Source organism: Pogona vitticeps, chromosome 4 (genome assembly GCF_051106095.1).
Source record: "Pogona vitticeps strain Pit_001003342236 chromosome 4, PviZW2.1, whole genome shotgun sequence".
Taxonomy (NCBI): Eukaryota; Metazoa; Chordata; class Lepidosauria; order Squamata; family Agamidae; genus Pogona; species Pogona vitticeps.
In genome coordinates this window covers 101,027,123-101,045,557 of record NC_135786.1, presented here as the reverse complement: position 1 = coordinate 101,045,557, position 18,435 = coordinate 101,027,123, and the positions used below count along the sequence as shown (strand labels likewise).

The 18,435-nt window shown below is 39.9% G+C and overlaps 1 protein-coding gene across 6 annotated transcripts in view; it reads left to right on the top strand.

Annotated features, from left to right (window-relative positions):
• VAV3 (vav guanine nucleotide exchange factor 3) overlaps positions 1 to 18,435 on the top strand; it is a 198,363-nt gene that overhangs the window by 67,135 nt on the left and 112,793 nt on the right. For all 6 annotated transcript variants that reach the window (XM_078391828.1, XM_072998045.2, XM_078391827.1 and 3 more), the window contains exons 3-7: positions 4,093 to 4,151; positions 6,985 to 7,050; positions 9,737 to 9,845; positions 11,419 to 11,511; positions 13,233 to 13,301. In XM_078391828.1, the coding sequence (XP_078247954.1) occupies positions 4,093 to 4,151; positions 6,985 to 7,050; positions 9,737 to 9,845; positions 11,419 to 11,511; positions 13,233 to 13,301 (396 nt within the window). The remainder of the gene's footprint in view (positions 1 to 4,092; positions 4,152 to 6,984; positions 7,051 to 9,736; positions 9,846 to 11,418; positions 11,512 to 13,232; positions 13,302 to 18,435) is intronic.

Below are 18,435 nucleotides of genomic sequence, written 5' to 3'. Positions count from 1 at the left end.
AATCCAGCCAGCTATCTAATGTATTATACTGTAGTTCAAGCCTAAATGACCAGTGATAGTTGGAATGACACTCTGTGGTTGGGCTTTGAAATGTGTATACAGTAATCTATTGGAGGGAAGTGGGATCCAATTTTGGTTCTGTCTCCTGAGCACAGTTGAAAACGAGGTAGCTAGGAATGCATGTTAGGTTTTATCGGCTTAGCTACAGCTAAGTAAGCTTGTGAGTGTTTTGCTGAACTGCTGAAGGAAGTAAAAAAATAGAGGAATTTTTGTTTTTCTTTGAGCTTTGTGGAACTTCAAAGCACAGGAAATGATATAGCTTTGGTCTGTCTGTATCTGCTGGTATCACACTGTCATTTTTTACAAATTGAACATAGGCGTGTGTCACAAAAAAGTAACAGTTCACTGAAGCATCAGAGCATGTTCTGTGTGTGGGAGGAAGAGAGAGCAAGTGAAAGAGAATTGATTAATGGACAATGAAAGAAAAAAAAAACACACAGAGAAGATAAGGGCGTGGGGCTAATGAAAAAGATGGCATTGCACATTTTTAGCTTTGCCCCCTGTTCGCTTGGTTTGTGATGTTCAAGGAAATATGGCCCTTGACATCAAAAAGGTTGACCATCCTTGGCTCTGGAGGAAACTAAGGTGCGATGGTACAACTATTGATGGTCAAAGGAGGGAAAATGTGCATGAACACCTCCCCTCCCCACAGAGAGACATGGGTTTCTTCTTCTTGTGATTTAAAAAGAAGTGGGAAAACATAGTGCTTGTCACACAACATTGGGGCATCCCACTAGTGTAAATAAAACATAGTATGGGATATAACTGCAGGAAAGAGAATTATGTCCTTTGTTTTAGTGCCACTTCTGCTGGTTGCAGAATAGCACTTTTCTGAAGCAGTAGAAGAATGGATGCCTCCTCCGAGTGCTGTTTACCAGCCCCCATTGATTACCAGCTTCACCTTCTCTTGGAAAATAAGCACCTAGAGAATGTTTTTCACATTCTTTAAACTCAGCTTCACTACTACAGAAAGCCACATGTGTAGCTTACTCTGAAAACAGTCCAGAAAATACATCTGGTCCTGGATCTGGCAGAGTGAGTTCCAACAGGGGCCAAGTCCTGTGCTGCAGATATATTACAAATGTTGCACTGATGGACATTTTATTTCTGGGGTAAATTGAAGATGCTGGTTTCAAAGACCTCTTGAGTCTTGGATCCAGAGTATGTGAGAGGTGCGAGTAGATAAATAGGTACCATCTCGGTGGGAAGGTAAACAGCGTTCCTTGTCTAAATCACACTGGCCATGTGACCACGGAAAGATTGTCTTCGGACAAACGCTGGCTCTATGGCTTGAAGAGCGGGATGAGCGCCGCCCCTAGAGTCGGACACGACTGGACTAAAAATGTCAAGGGGAACCTTTACCTTTACTCCATGTAAGTTCCCCAGTGTGCATGAAATGAGGGCCTCTTGAAAATGCTACTACCATGGGCACGGGGATGAGTCAAAACAGTTGGGAAGTAATCTTTTTAGGGGTTGCTTCTTGGCTTTGGGGTTCAATTCTGCCACTGGTCCTCTCGGAAGTGTCACATTTAGACAGAGCTTTGGACTACTCTAACTCTTTGGGGAAGAGTTGGCAGGGTTTAATCTGACCTCAACAAGCATGCTGTTGAGTTTTGCATTATGTTGTGAAATGTGTTGAGAATGTGTTAGAAATTGGCTGTAAATTTTGAAATGGCTTCATTTGTGGGTGGGTAACAGCAGTCATTCAAAATATATTGATTATCGGTTCCCCACTGTGCTTCCCTTACAGGGGTTGAGCTGAATGATCCATAGGGTGCCTTCCAGATCTGCAGTTTTAAGATGACAATGATCATGATGATCATGATGATGTGACCCCTTTCCAGTTATGAGGGTTAATTTTTTTTTGCCCATCTTGGATAGCACCCTGGATTATGAGGTAGTTGGTATAATTTTGGTCCTATAGGTAAAAAAACAATTTAATGTTTGGCGAGGATACAGTATTAAGTTACCTGTGATTCTGACTTTCCTCTGACTGCAGGAAATCAGCTCACAGTAGAACACAGTAGTGGTTTGGCATTTTAAATTAAAGAGAAATTATGCTACACAGCAAGCAGATTAACTCTCCTCTGCCTTTCATGCATTATTCTCTTTCTCCTTCCTTAAGAACTGTATTTTTTAACCCTGCCTCTTCCAACAATTACTTGCATTCTATTCCTCAAGTGCATATCTTAAAGAACATAACTGGGGACTTAACCATCTGCTTTGCGTTGTGTTGCTGGAATAGGCCTGTGGGGGCGGGGGAAGCACACAAAAGGAGAGAAAAGCAATAGCTTGTCTTACAGCGCTCTCTTTTGGTGACTGGAAAGAATGGCAATTGTTTCTCTTTTTAGTTGCTATTTTAAGATGTTTTAAACTTTTAAAAGTTATATGTTACTTTGCTTTAGTTGAACATAACCCCCCCACACACATCTTCCCTTTATTTTCTCTTCTCCTCTTATGCTTGCATGTTTTATTTATTAAGAGTTGACCAAATACTTACGACATCTTTTTTCATCTACCCCATGCTGACCAATAATCTCACTGAATGTTCAGATTGGACAATGGCTAAATTGTACAATGAACTCACAAGCCTGTCTAGAGGCAGAGTAGTGATGACAACAAAAGACAGAAGGTGAACACAAGCCATCTGTTTAGGGTCAGCTATCTGGGTGACGTGGTGGTGCTGCGGGCTAAACCGCAGAAGCCTGTGCTGCAGGGTCAGAAGACCAAGCAGTCGTAAGATCGAAACCACGCGACGGAGTGAGCTCCCATTGCTTGTCCCAGCTCCCGCCAACCTAGTGGTTCGAAAGCATGCAAATGCAAGTAGATAAATAGGGACCACCTCGGTGGGAAGGTAACAGCGTTCCGTGTCTAAGTCGCACTGGCCATGTGACCATGGAAGATTGTCTTTGGACAAAACGCTGGCTGTATGGCTTGGAAACGGGGATGAGCACCGCCCCCTAGAGTTGAACACGACTGGACAAAAATTGTCAAGGGGAACCTTTACCTTTAGCTTTATCTGGGTGTAAAGAACATTTTCAAAAAATGAGTGATGACTAAAAATACCTGCACTGAGTATTTATTTTACAGCGGGTATGAGAGTCTTGTACATTATTACAGATTTCCTAGTATTTGCCTTGTAAGAAGAGAATGGTATTTGGATTTCCCTCTTAGCAACGGAGGCCAGAGGCTTGTTTATCTGTGTTCATGCCTTATACACCAGCTAAATGAGGGATTTTACGGTTCGCAGTTTCAAGGAACAGAGGGAAGATTCACGCTGAATCTTTCTGGATCCTGGCCTGTGTGCTGCATACATCACAGTGCAAGATTTTTAAAAACAAATTTATCTTGCACGTTTAGTTCTGTAGCATAGCTCCATATTTCATCGTGAAAGGTAATGACAGAAATAATATCTGATTCCTTATTTGATAGTAAGGAGTAACCTATCATTTGTATGTCAAAATTCATCATATAATTTTGTAGATTTCATGTACTGCTTTCTGGGCTCTTGGTTAAGTTCCACTGTGTGTTATCTATTGGGAAACATGTTGTCTATATGAATAATATTAAATTTAAGCTTCCCTTCTTGTAATTATCATATTATAATCATTATTAATGATTTAGAAGCAAGTCCTACTGAATTATGTAGGCTATATTCCTAGTTAAGTACGTTTAGTATTACAATCTAATTTTTTTCCAAACTATCTTCAAATAATTTTACCAAGTGTATTAACAAAACAACTGAGCATAGCTAAGCCCATGCTTGTGTAAAGGGACCTAGAAAAAACATTTATGAGTGCGGTTGCCTGAAATTGTAAGCACTGGAACAACAAGATATTGGTCAAAGCATATTTGTGGCAGTTCTATATAAATCAATTGATATGTAGTCTAAAAAAGGTTTTGAGTAGAAGTATTTAGTAAGTATTTCTTTTTACTTTTTGGCTATTAGCACTGATGGCATAAATGCATTTGAAATTATCCTGTAATTTTTGCCCCTTAAAACTAAACAAATCTTTTCAACTCCTTCTGCAGGTTATAGAAACATTATCCAAGCTTTCTCGCACACCCGCTGCATTAGCTACAGGAATAAGGTACAACTCAATTATGGATTGTGGTTTGAATGTTGACTTTGGGTCTTAGTACAAATAAGTTTCATGAAATATATCAAGCTAGCAAAAAAAAATCTGCAGATAGATTGAAAACAAACTTCATCTACAATTATTTTTTTAAAAAATAAATATATATACACAGTAGAGTGGAGCAGTGCTTTTATTTAAAACTGCTCTGCTAGGGCATATAAAAATATTTCAATATGCATTCACCATGGAGACAGGAGACGAATATAGAAGGAAATATAAACATAGTGACACTGACTGAGGTAAAAACAACAATATAACGTGTTCAGAATTTGTACTGCCTAGTTTTTAATATATAAAATAAACTGAATGACCTTACCATACAGAAGAGGGTTCAGATGGCTTAGAAATTTGCTAATTTTTAAGATGGGGATTTGGCAATGGCAGTGTTGAATTTTGGCAAAGGGATTTTCAAAATCTGATGAGGGAAGAGAGCTTCATGCAGTTCTGCAGTGAAGACTGTAGCTGTAGAAAAATTAAAACGCTCCAACTTATAAACTTGAGATATGAGGAAACATCTCATGACTATACCACAATCCTTTCTTCTTTTCTTCTGGTCCCAGGATTTATATCCGCAACTAGAGGATGAAACTTGATATTAAGAGGAATGTGTACCTTTGGCGGATAGCCCGGCTGCGGCCCTATCTTGATGTGGGGGCGCTCACCACCTTGGTGCATGTGCTCGTAATCTCAAGATTAGATCACTGTAGCGCGCTCTACGTGGGGTTGCCTTTGAGGCTGATGCAGAAACTCCAACTGGTGCAGAATGCAGCAGCCAGGCTCCTTAGCGGAGCGAGAAAACACCAACACATTTCTCCTATTCTGGCTGCGCTGCATTGGCTGCCCATTCGGTTCCACATCGACTTCAAAGTTTTAATGCTGACTTATAAAGCCCTAAACGGTTTAGGACCTCGATATTTGGCGGAACGCCTACTCCCACCAAAGTCTACTTGTATCACCTGCGCGAGTCAGGAGGTGAGGCTGAGGAGCCTGATGCCGAGAGAGGCCCACAAAGAAAGAACTAGAAACCGGGCCTTCTTGGCAGTGGCTCCTCGCCTCTGGAACACTCTCCCTCCTGCGATTCGCGCCACCCCCTGGCTGGGTATTTTCAAAAACCAACTAAAAACATGGATGTTCGTGCAGGCCTTCCCTCCAGTTAACCCTTGATTTCTTTTTTATTTTTCTCTCCTTTTCTTCTTTGTCATCTTGAATAATTTATTAATTTTTAGCCTATGTTATAATTTTTATGTGTGTATATTTGTACGTTTTTATCTATGCATTGGAAGCCGCCCAGAGTGGTCGGAAGACCAGATGGGCGGGGTAAAAATTAAATAAATAAAAAATAAATAAATATCTCCTCCCGTTAACAGTTTTGCCATCCAGCAGTGAGATTTTTTCAGAGCTGCATGTTTTAGCAATCTGATTTCCATATCAACCATGTTCAGCTTATAAAGACCAATCATAAAACAGACAGTGCTAAATGCAAGGTACAGAGGTGAGGAAAATCAGGAACCATAACAAACAGATTAGTTTTACTAATTGAGGGAGTACCTCTGTCAAATAGCATATTATGATTCTAGTTGATTTGCATCCCTTTAACCATAATGACCTTGTTCTGACAAAATGAGAAACTAAAGTTATTTGGGAACACCCTGGTTTATCATAGCATCCATTGCAAGGACAGAGTACATAGGCAAAAGGTATGAGCATATCTTCACTCATCAAGCTATTACGATGACTTGAACTGGGCTGATGTGTGAGGTTATAGAGATATTTGCAACTAGCAGCTTTGGGTTCTGTTATTGAGTTATCTTGAGCTGTTTATTTTTCAGTTGACTGTATATTTGGTGCATATGCAACTAATGAGTTTGGAAGGAAGTTCAAGATCATGCACTCTCTCTTCTGTCTGGCGTATATCACTGCTTTCCTTAACAGTTATTAATCATTGCAGTGGTAGTTACGTTGATTGCAGTTCAGCCAAGTTGGCATGCAAGTAGAATTGGAAAGTAGCTTCAAATTGAAGGGAAGAGAAATCCTGACAATTATTTCATATTTATTTATTCCTTTTTATGCTCCATTGGGATGAAAAAAATCATGAAACCATAGCAGTGTTCATTAGGAGTGGGGAAAACATGTTTACATGTAACTCTTGTCCCCTGTTTAGACATTTATAAGGAAAGACAGAAACAAAGAATCCCCCCTTTCATGAGCTTTGCATTTGAAATTCATCACTTACTTGACACATTTTGAATCCCTGAGTCCACATTCCTTGACTTGCATGCCTCTAAGCAGCTATGCAGAACCACAGAATGATCTCCAGCTACGCTACTCCATTAATCCAATATCAGTCCCAACTGGAGTGGACCACTTAAAATTAGTGAAACATATGTTGCTTGTGACTAAAAGATCTTAAGTCATTTCAGTAGGCCTCCTCTAGCTGGAACTAATATTAGATTTAGGCACCATCTATCCTGAGGCCATATTGTTGTACTGCACTCTGTCTGTACTGTTATTGTGGATACTACTGTGCTTTCTCTACTATGCTGTAACTATATTGAAGTGGCAGTTATGCTGATGTGAATAATTTCACTCTATTGCAGTTACAGGCAGTGTGTATCAGGTATATATGGCTCTGCTCTATTTAGATACTCCATTTAATAGAGGTGGGGTATGCATATAGAGCACAAACATATCCATAGGTTTTAATAGGAGCTTAGCATCTCTAGGGTAGAGTGAACATTGGGGTGGATGCTGTTGATGGCACGTCTTTTGTCTTTTATCTCCACAGGCCCTTTCCAACAGAAGAAAGTGTGAATGATGAAGACATCTACAAAGGCCTTCCAGATTTAATAGAGTAGGTTGTAAATTGGTTTAGTATAAAAGCTCTCTTTAGTGTGCCTGTTATATAAATGAAGTAATGGAACGTTTCATTCTATAAGAACTCTTTTGAAAATGTCTAGCCTAATGTGCACTCTGTACTGGGTTGCACTTGTGGTTGTGAAGCTTTTGACACTGATTCCTTATTGTTAAGGCGCACGACTAAACAACGACGACGATGCTTAAAATCATTCAGGGTTCTAACCTACTCTAGTAACCTAGTCCTTTCTGTTCAGAAAAAGAAATGAAAAACTGGGGTAAAATAGAAGTCTGAGAGTACAGGTAAGCTGTGAAAATGAGGAATCCTTAAGGATGATTAGAGCAAGGATGCCGTTTGTTTTGCTGACACCCCCAAATATTAACAGTATAAATTCTCACTTTTCTCCTCCTTGCATACAAGGACGAGACACTGCAACACTCTCCTCTTTACAATGGACCAGAATTTCCCCAGCTGTCTTGATTGAACTCTTGCATTGGCAAGAACAATATTTTGTGCAAGAATGGGCCCATCCTGCCCAAAATAGTTTCCATTGTTGCACAAACATATACCCATTCTCACACCAAATTTAGTGCAAATGATGCGAATGGCACAAAACTACCGTAGGTGCTGCTTTGTTTGTCTCTTCATTGAAGGGCAGCCAGTCCTTTTTACTTGCTGTAAAGGCCCATCCCTTCTGAGGTCCTTAGCTCTAAGTGTGTGTGTGTGTGTGTGTGTGTGTGTGTGTGTGTGTGCGCGTGTGCGTGCGCGTGTGTGTGTGCGTGTGTGCGTGCGCGCGCGCACGTGTTTGCACACATGTGCACTTTGCTTCTCAAAGGGAAAGGACAGTAGATACCTTTTATGCAAATTGCAGTGGCCTTGAAGAGGGCAAAAAGAGTTCTTCCTCTGTTGCAACTACAAGCAAGGATATAAAATTCTTGTCAAGATGTCTGACTCTGTTAGGTCAGCGTAAACTGAGGAGCATGAGAGATCCACTGAGTATTCTTTCCATTCCTTCCTTACAATGTTTGCAGCCTGGTTTTCAAACTGCTTTGAATTTGACTGGATACAGGTTTCCCTATTTAGAAATGTATGCATCTTGAGTCTCTCTTCTTTTCCCTGGATTAAAGTTGAATGGTCCTATTTTTTTCATCAGTGTTTCTGTGTATTGAAATTAGGCTGGCAATTATTTTTTTAATTCTAGCATAAGATGAGCAATTCTGTCTTTTGTCTTCATTTGGAAGGTAAGATGTAAACATTTCAAGAATAGAAACATTCAGTTAATTCAACCACCTCACACTACTTCTACCATATGGTGCAATTCCCAATTCAAGTCTGTCTTCTTTCAAGATCCCATTGTAGCTTCTGTTTCCTTGAATGTGTGCAGTAGCTTTCATTAGTTACCATAGGCAAACTCTCACTGAGTGAAATGAGAAATATCCAAATTATGGAAAACGGGAGATGCAGAGGAATGGGATGGGGGAGGAAGAAGGTATGTGCTTCACCCTACCCAAAAGCTGTGACTGTAGGATGTCTTCCTTCATATCCTTGTTCATTCTAGATTTTAGTTTGAAGTTAGGATACTCAGCATTAGCAGATTATTGACCTAGGTTAACATTAGAGAACCCCAGGTTTTTGTTCCGTTTTGTTTACTTTAGATACATCAACATAGACCGCATATCTGTACTAAATTATCTTTATTCCCAAGCATTTCTAGATACTTAAGGTGATGGTCTTCCGTACTAGTTACTCATACAGAGATTAAATCGTGACAGGCTGGGATCATTTAGCTTGCTTTGATTATATCTCAGGATAATTTACAGGAAACAAGGCTGGTCTGGTCAGAGAGGCTCCTGGTCAAGTTAGGGAATGGTTGCTTGGTAGCTCATATTGTAGAGGGTAAGATGTAATGCTAAATTATATAGCATTTACAGGGATGTGTCTAGCTCCCTCCCCATAAGCTTGTATGCTTTCCGTTTTCCCTCCTCCTGTGGCAGGGCTACATGAAATTTGAAATTATTGCTTTTTTAATACAAATATGAACACGTTGTAGCAAATCCTAATAATGGTTACTAGGAAACCAGGTTGTTTTCACTAACCATAAGAAGAGAATCACAGTTTAGGCTTTGAATGAATGGAACAGACACATCTGGCCGATGTAAAAACCAGGTATCCTCCCCTACTTTGGTTTTTTTGTTTGTTTGTTTTTTGTCCTGGGGCTTTGTGGGAATAACACAGACTGCCAAGATGTGTGTGGGGTGTAGGATGGGGGGAAAAACTGGAAGAAGAGAGGAAGTCAACTGCTAGTTTGAAAAATGGGTCCTCTGGAGTTTTAAATGGTTCAGGCAGGTGGTGAGACATGTTCAAAAACTGAATTGCTACTTCTGGAGGCTTCTAGATGCTGAAAGTAATTGTTTTCCTGCTGGACAAAAGAAGGTTGAGGGAAGATTGGAACCCCCCCCCCCCCAAAAAAAAACCAGCCTTGGGGGCTTTATGGTTTTACCCAACCTTATATTAACTGGAGGTTAATTTAAAACAGAAACAAAAGCTTCTTACCCCCTCCTTTCAGCCATACTGTAAAGAGGAGTGTACTAATTCTCATGTTTATTAAAATCTGAAAGTTCTGTAAATCATGTTGTATGTTCATAATTTTGTTGTCTTCTTTCTTTCTGTTTTGTGCTTTAAGTGAAACAGGTGTTGATGAGGATGAAGACCTTTATGATTGTGTTTACGGAGAAGATGAAGGTGGTGAAGTTTATGAAGACCTCATGAAAGCTGAAGCAGCCCATCAGCCTGTATGATTCACAATTATTGAAGTTGGGACAGGATTCTGAAAAATAGGAATGCTAGAAACATTAGACCATGAAATGAACAAAATTAAGCACATTTATTAAATCCTTTTAATATCAGTTGGGATATTAAGTGTGTAGTAAACATATTTGCAAAAACAATGAGACTTAAAAGGTATTTAGTTTGTGATGGATTTTGCTCTTAGTGGTTTTCACTGGTTTGTTTCTGTCAAATAGTGGAGTACATAAAATTAAATGCATTAAGATAGCAATCAGTGTAACTTTTAACAGCACTAGTTCAGGCTGTTCTCTCTGTTACTAATTAAATTGCACTGCCATATACTGTGTAAGTTATTTGGTACTTTGTCTCCTGCTAAAATAGGAGAAATTTTAAGTACAGTGGTGCCTCACTTTACAATCGCTCCTTTTAACGACGAAACCACATTACGACGAACTTTTTGCGATCGCTTTTGCGATCGATTTACGATGTTTCCTATGGGGAATTTCGCTTTGCGATGATTGGTTCCCTGCTTTGGGAACCGATTCTTCGCAAAACGATGATTTTCCAACAGCTGATCAGCGGTTTCAAAATGGCTGCCGGGTAAACAAAATGGCCCCTGCTGTTTTCTGGGACGGATTCCTCGCATTACAGGTAGCGAAAATGGCCGCCCTATGGAGGATCTTTGCTGGATGGTGAGTTTCCAGCCCATCGGAACGCATTAAATGGGTTTTAATGCGTTTCTATGGGCTTTTTAATTTCACTTTACAATGTTTTCGCTCTACAGTGATTTCGCTGGAACGAATTAACATCGTTAAGTGAGGCACCACTGTAGTTGGTTTACTCAATGTTTTGGATGCAGAGTTCAACCCAAACTTCTCCGAGAAGCTTAACATAACATTAAAACCCAGTCAAAGTACAATAATAATCCCTAATGGCTGATGAAACATAGCATTTAAGTAATATTCTGGAGCCAATAGTTAGTATAGATTAAAACAGAGTTTTGAAAAATCATTAAAAAATCAGAAAAATCTTTGTCTGGCATCAAAAAGACAACGGCATAAGCACCAGGAGAGGCTTTTTGGGAAGGCATTTCATAGTTGGTGTGAAGGTCATTTCATGTATTGCTATCACCTGTTAGGGGCCCTCAGAGGTCCAAACAGCGATTTTGGAGGGAGATTAAACTTCACTTACTTATATATGTCTGCTATTACAGACTCATCAGATTTGACTGATGAGAGGCACATCCCTGTGTCTCTGGCCACCAAAACATTAGAATTCCTGCACTTTGCTATCATGTGTAGTGGGGACTTTGCAGGATATTGAAATAACAAGACAACAACAGCTGTTTGTCCGCCCCTGTTTGCCTAGCCTTGTCTCCTTTATGAGGATCCTCTTTGTCTACAGTATGATGTGGCCAAGCTGTCTTATACATCCCAAATAATCAAACTCAAAAATTTTCCCTGCTGATTATCAAAGTTTTCAAGGCAGCCAACAATGACAGTGTAGCATGTTCTAGGTGGAAAGGATTCCAGATCAGCATGTGTAATGTCTACAAATAATATCTTGTTGATTTGGCAGAAATGTCCAGAAAATGATATAAGGAGCTGCTGCCTTTCTGAAATAAAACAGACAGAAGAGAAATACACAGAAACTTTGGAGTCTATTGAAAAGGTAAAGGCACATCCTTCTTGTTTGCTGGTGTGGCACTGGGAAATGTGGAAGGGGACAGATGCATAGCTGGTGTGAAAGCCTGTTCTTGAATATACTGAATTTACATTATGAAATCACTTGGAATTTTAAGAACTTTTGTCCCCCACCATGGCCCAGTTTTATATCATAATAAATCTACTCATATGATCCGTAGAAGACAAACAGTATTCCACCTGCCATTTTGAAAAAATCTCTTTTCACATATAGGATACCTAGCAAGGTGGATAAAAATCAAATTGATTTAAATCATGATGAATTTTAAAAAATACTGTTTTGATTTAATTTGTCAAAAATTCTATTTTTAAATTTAAATTTGTGATTTAAATCAAATTCATCCTGATATCCATTAAGTTGGTTTATCTGTAACTCCCAAGCTCTGGGGCCAAGTCAATTCTGATTTACAGTGACCCATTTCAGGGTTTTCTGGGAAGAGAGTACTTAGAAGTGGTTTACCATTCCCTCCTACTGGGGGCACCCTGGGACTGTGTAGCTTGCCCAAGGCCATACACTTTTGCTAATGCCATGATTAGGTGTCCTGACCTGGGACTCTCTCTGGAGCATCTTTCTAGAGTACATGAGATAGCTGTCAGGAGGTGTGGGGAATGATGTTCCTAATGCTGCTGACACTGGATTCCCAAGCACGTCACTGGATCTTGGTCTGCATCCTGAGAGAGAAATGAAGCAGTCAGAGCATCCCATGCAGCATATAGTGCTGAACAGCTCAGAGGCTTCTCTCTCTCTCTCTCTCTCTCTCTCTCTCTCTCTGAAACATCTACTGCCGTGATTTTGCCTTTTTCTAGTCAGCTTTCACCATAGATCAGGAAAAGTGCTGTGATAAATATTCTACAGCAAGAACTTTCAGCTTAAAGACAGTATCTTGTGGCACCTTAAAGAGGAACAAGTTTCATTTGATAAGCTGTAGTGGAAAGTAGCCCGCAAAAATGTTTGCCAAATTCAGACAATTAGTCTTTAAGTTGCTACAAGACTCCTTGTTGTTTTTATGCCCTTAGAAAACTTACAACTTTACATTCAAGAGTAGGATGATGGGCAGGCAGAGATAGTTTCACTGGGACCAATCTTCATTGCATGTATCTGCTGTCTCTTAAAGATATTCAGTCATTTTTGTCACAGAAACATGATAAGCAACATCAGTTATTGTCCAAAGATGGACCCCATTGCATCTCTGTATGAGTGCCTGCTCTGTATTTGCCTCTTCTGAAAAGAAAGGTGTATTAAGACCCCTTACTTTACAGAAACACAAATAAGGAGCCTTGATGTGGATGTGTAATTCTTCCTGTCACATGCTTCTATTTAGAATAACAAGTGTTTCTCAGCTATTGGAAGTCTGGGAAATGTTGGTTAATGTCAGCCATTGTTCAAGGCTAAATCTAGTCTGTAGTCCAAAATGGCATACACTCCTTGTATCAGTGGAAATTCTGAATTCAACACTTCTTGGTTCAGTGGGTCTGCCCTTATTGGGACAAGCAGTTGGATTTGGGCCTTAGCATGTAAAGTCTCAATGAGTTGGCTAGTGATGCCATTACCCCTGTACATTTAGCACACAAGGAAACAACTGCTATCATTTATTTTCCCTCATTGAAAGGCATATATTTTATAAATGCCTTTGAAAATGTGTCGCTAAATAAGTAAATAAGATTTCTCGTTATTTGTTTCTCTTGCAGTTTTTTATGGTGCCATTGAAGAGGTTTCTGATGACAACTGATTTTGAGACAATATTCATCAATATTCCTGTATGTAATGAATCAAAGGACTGTGTGCATTTGTTTGCCACTTACAATTGGGTAGATATATGGAAAGTAATGCTTGAAAGTGCAGGTTGGACTCAGATGCTGTATACACAAGGGGTTTCCTCCTAGCTTCACACTTAAATAGATGGGCTTTGTGAACTAAAAGCTGACTTAGCCGTGTCTTCCCACTTCCCACTTACCCACCCAATTGCTAACTGCTTGTATCTGGCTGAGGTTTAGAAAATATACTGCAGTCAGTTGCATGGGAAGGGGGGGGGAACTTGGGTAAAGTGAGAAAATTAGATTTCTGCCATTTACCGGATTGTTTTTGGGGTGTAAGGGTGAAGGAGAGAGATGAATGTAACTTTCTGTTTCATGCAAGGCTCATGATGGGAGGAAGAAACAGCTTCCTCCTATCATAGCTGCTTAGCAGCAGGATGCTTTATTAACTTTTCCCAGCTGTGCAAGGAGAAGGGGGCAGGTAGATGAGTGAGTGAAATGGGTAACATTCATGTTTGAATTTGCATTCAATTCCCTGCTGTGCATTCCTTACCCTCAGTTCTAAAGCTGAGTTTTGGGTGTGATCAGGAAATGCTCTGGAACTCTTTTTTGAATGGATTGATTAATTACATTTTTACCCTCATTTCAGCAAGACTGAGTCCTGAAGTGATTTATAAATGGCTGTATAAAGTTATTTATTCCCATTATGGTCTAGAGTGTCTGACTAGGACTCTGGAGAACAGGGTTCATGTCTCCACTCAGCCATGAAAACTCACTGGGGGAGTGGTAATACTACTCCTTAAATATCTCATGTACCTTGAAACCCCTATTAGGGTTGCTCTATGTGGGTTCTGACTTGAGGCACTTAATACAGACCACACAAAATTATTATGGTGTAAGCAGGAAGGTGTGAAGTTTTTCACAGCACTGTTTTAAACATAATGTTTCTTGCATGTGGAGCTGCTTTTGCTACAGTTTCCTTGGCTAGCTTTCTTCTTCCATGTGTTTGAAATTATAGCAAATTTCTGACTGGCCAATCAAAATGAAACAGAACAAGCACAATTAAAAATCTCCTTGCAGGTTTCCAGAGGTATTTTTTTTCAACCCTATAAGTGTAAAGATTTGAATATAGAGCCTTCTGTGTGCAATAAGCTGTTTTTGAGCTTCGTGTAATACCGGGGTGTGTGCTAATGCTATACAGTACTTATGCAGAACAATATTTGTATTATTTGTATAAAGTTAAGATATCTGTGTCTTCTATCATGAAGTATCCCAGCTGGCTGACTAGCCACAATGCAACTTTGCAACTACAGTATATCTGTTGCTACAACAGGCGGTGTACATATTTCCCCCTTTCTAATGTGTTTACTACTTGGGAACTAAGTTATCAAATGTCAGAGAGATCTTAAACATAATACAAGCATACCAGAATAGATAATGAGTTCTAGTTTGTTCTGTTCCTTAATACACCAGACAGGTGAACTTTTCAGGAACAGGATGTTAAAGGAAGACTTTTTAAAAAATCCCTTAAGATGGTGTCTGTAAGTACAAAATGAGAAGTCGGTGTTACTGGGGTACCATAGCTGCCAGCAGAGTGGGGTTTGTGTGTGTGCGCATGCTCATGCATAAACTATGTGTGCATGCATATGAATACACATTGATGACAGCTGATGTACACAGTTACAGCCAAAAATTCAGGCCAGTTCTTTCACCATCATCTCTTTAGTATGGCAGATGGATATTGCTGTGGCTAGCTCACCTTTAGAACCTTCCTAGTCCAGAAAGGAGGACAAGGCCCATCCCTTCTGAGGTCCTTAGCTCTAAATGTGTGTGTGTGTGTGTGTGTGTGTGTGAGAGAGAGAGAGAGAGAGAGAGAGAGGCCTAAATCTGCTTGGTAGCAGATGGAGTAAACCCATTGAAATCAAGTCAACAGTTGAAAATGACATTGATTCAACAGGAACTCTTTTTTGAAGAGTTCACTACCCTAGCTGTTTTACTCAATTACTGGCAGCAGCCCAAATGCTCCCACGGTTTAAAGCTGGAAGGCTGCCTGTTCATCTTACTCCACCACCAACATCATGCTGTCCCCTGCCACCTTCTCTCCTCCCCTTGCATTGCACAGCGCTACTCTGGTACGCTCATCTACTCTTGTCTCATTTCTAAAAGCAGAGGTGGGAGGACTCAGATGAGAGCAGTGCTGGTTACTTTCTAGTGGCTAGAATGATTTTGATCTGACAGTGATGCATATGGGCTATGAAACTTGTGAATATCTCTAAAGGAACAAATGTTTACATCTACAAATCCCCCTTTGAATTTCAAACCTAGGCCAAATGACTTTCCCGCCTTTCCCCCAATTCAACTGCCCTTCTTAAGATTGTTTCTGGTTGTGAAAGCACTTAATTGTCAACCATAGCATATAGTACCTAACTCACACACCTTCTGTTTTTCTTACTTAACAGCTTCTCAAATGCACAGCTGTATATTTTGATAGTAAAGACACCTGGAAAAAAACTCTTTAACATACACATTGCAAGTTGTAATGTTTATTGCTTTCCCACTCTGCTTGCCTCAGCGCCTCTTGTTTCTGGAGGAGCCCATTAAGGTTGCAGTTCACTTGCCAGTATGTTCCTATTAAGCTGCCCAGTGTAATTTGCAAAAATAATTTTGTCAAAGTGCTGTGGTGTGAATCATTAATTATTTTATCTCTAAAGCCTGGAGCTTGTGTAGCACTGTGTGGCGTTAAGAGACCAGCACTGTGCTGAACAGTCACATGCTATTTTCCATTTTATTTTTTCCTTTTCCTTGAGCAAATAGATCTGATTTCCTGTGCCTAGATCTTTCATTATAGACGTGGGGAGAACCCTAAATCCTGATAAAGAATGTTCCTCTGATCAGAAATGGAGCTTCTATTTTTATTATTTATTTATTATTTTATTTATTCCATTTATACCCCGCCTATCTGGTCAATTTTGACCACTCTAGGCAGCTTACACCACAAAAAACAAAATACAGGAACAATATATAAATAAAAAGAAATTTGTACACAATTAAAAATTCTATAAGATGGGAAGGCTTCCTGGGTTCCTTTTAACTAGGACAGACAATATTCAAATACAGCAATAGATCTGGGAAGAAGGAGCTGTACAAATTAATATGTTGGCAGGAAAAGATATGGCTATACACTCACTTTATATATATATAGTGAGTGTATACCCATATCTTTTTTTAAGTAGCATCGCAAACTTCCCCACTCACAATCTATCTATCTATCTATCTATCTATCTATCTATCTATCTATCTATCTATCTATCTATCTATCTATCTATCTATCTATCTATCTATCTATCTATCTATCTATCTATCTATCTATCTATCTATCTATCTATCTATCTGTCTGTCTGTCTGTCTGTCTGTCTGTCTGTCTGTCTGTCTGTCTGTCTGTCTATCCATCCATCCATCCATCCATCCATCCATCCATCCATCCATCCATCCATCCATCCATCCATCCATCCATCCATCCATCCATCCATCCATCCATCCATCCATCTATATTGTGAGTGGGGAAGTTTGTGATGCTACTTAAAAAAAAGATATGGGTATACATTCATTGAACCAATAACTTCCAACACCATCAGGGCGCCCTTATTCTACTGCTTTTCAACCAAATATACAAGCAATTATATAAACTAGTGGTTCCCAATTTTGGATAATCCAGGTGTTCTTGAACTGTAATACCCAGAAGCCTTGCCTTTACCACCAGCTGTGCTGGCTGAAGTTTCTGGAAATTGCAGCCCAAGAATATCTGTGTTACCCAAGGTTGGGAACCACTGGTATAAATCATACCTCTACACCAGTGGTTCCCAACCTTGGGCCCCCAGATGTTCTTGGTCTAGAACTCCCAGAAGCCTTCACCACTAGCTGTGCTCGCCAGAATTTATGGGTGTTGCAGTCCAAGAACATCCAGGGATCCGAAGTTGGGAACTACTGCTTCACACAAATGGCTTATCAGAATCTTAGAAGTGCAGAGCTGGAAAGGACCCTATGGATCATTGAGTCCAGAGCCTGTCAAGGAGGCACAGTGGGGAACTGACCTCCCAGCCTCTGGCTCCGCAGCCAGATGCCTAAACTGCTGAGCTGTCCAGGAGAACTCTCCATCCTGTTTGTGGGGAGAAACTGAGATTACTCTTTCATAAAATTTCTGCAAGGCAAGGTGAAATTCTCCACAAATTTCTCAGCGGCAAGGCAGTGGTTGTAGCACAGGTTTGTTCATTTGTTCCAGAAGATTTCTGCTCCCCCCTCCCTTTGCTGTTTCAAATAGCATGAATGTATCAAGTGTGTTTCTAGGGCAGTGGGGTAAGAGGGAAGCAGCCATGCCCCAGAAGTATGTTGAGGGAATTGTGGAAGTAACTTCATAAAATGTCCTTCTGTTTATGTAGTTGGAATATGGAAAACAAAAATCTATGGGATTTCTTGGGGGAAAATGTCTTCTGATAAATTCTGGTTTAGCATTTGTTCAGGATTCAGCACCTTTCCCAGACTTTCTAGATGCCAAATATTTGAGCAGTCATTGTAGATATTTTTTGTCTCTACTGAAGATGCTTAGAATACAGCTCCTGTAAGTTCTGTAACCCATATGAGGGAGGGCAGTGTTGTGATCCATTCCAGCTCTAGGAAGAAGGTGAAGCCCATCCCATAGTTTGTCCAATAATTTCCAGAAAGTTGTGTTTCTCTTTAAAGTGGCTTACTTTTTTTCTGACCTATTTTCATAGCCCTTTAGAATTACTTTTAGTGATATTTTTGAGCTTACTATGATGTTGCAGGGTGGCCAGAGGTGCTGCATTTGGTTTTTTTCATATTATACTTCTTTGCTCCACAGCTTCTATGGTTACCAATGCTTCTCAGTCTGTGGGATGAGTTATCTTATGATGTCTTCCTATGGCCTTACATGTGGGGAAAGCTGGGGAGTCTGCTGGTTTGATGGACTTTATTGAATAGTGAGAGATAAGACATATACACATACCTCTGCACCTCCCAATAAGTGAGAATATTGAACTTCATTCACAAGAATTTATCTGAAATATCTCCTTTGAAATAATTTCTCATGGGAATTTCTTTTTTATTCGATTGAACGAGAATA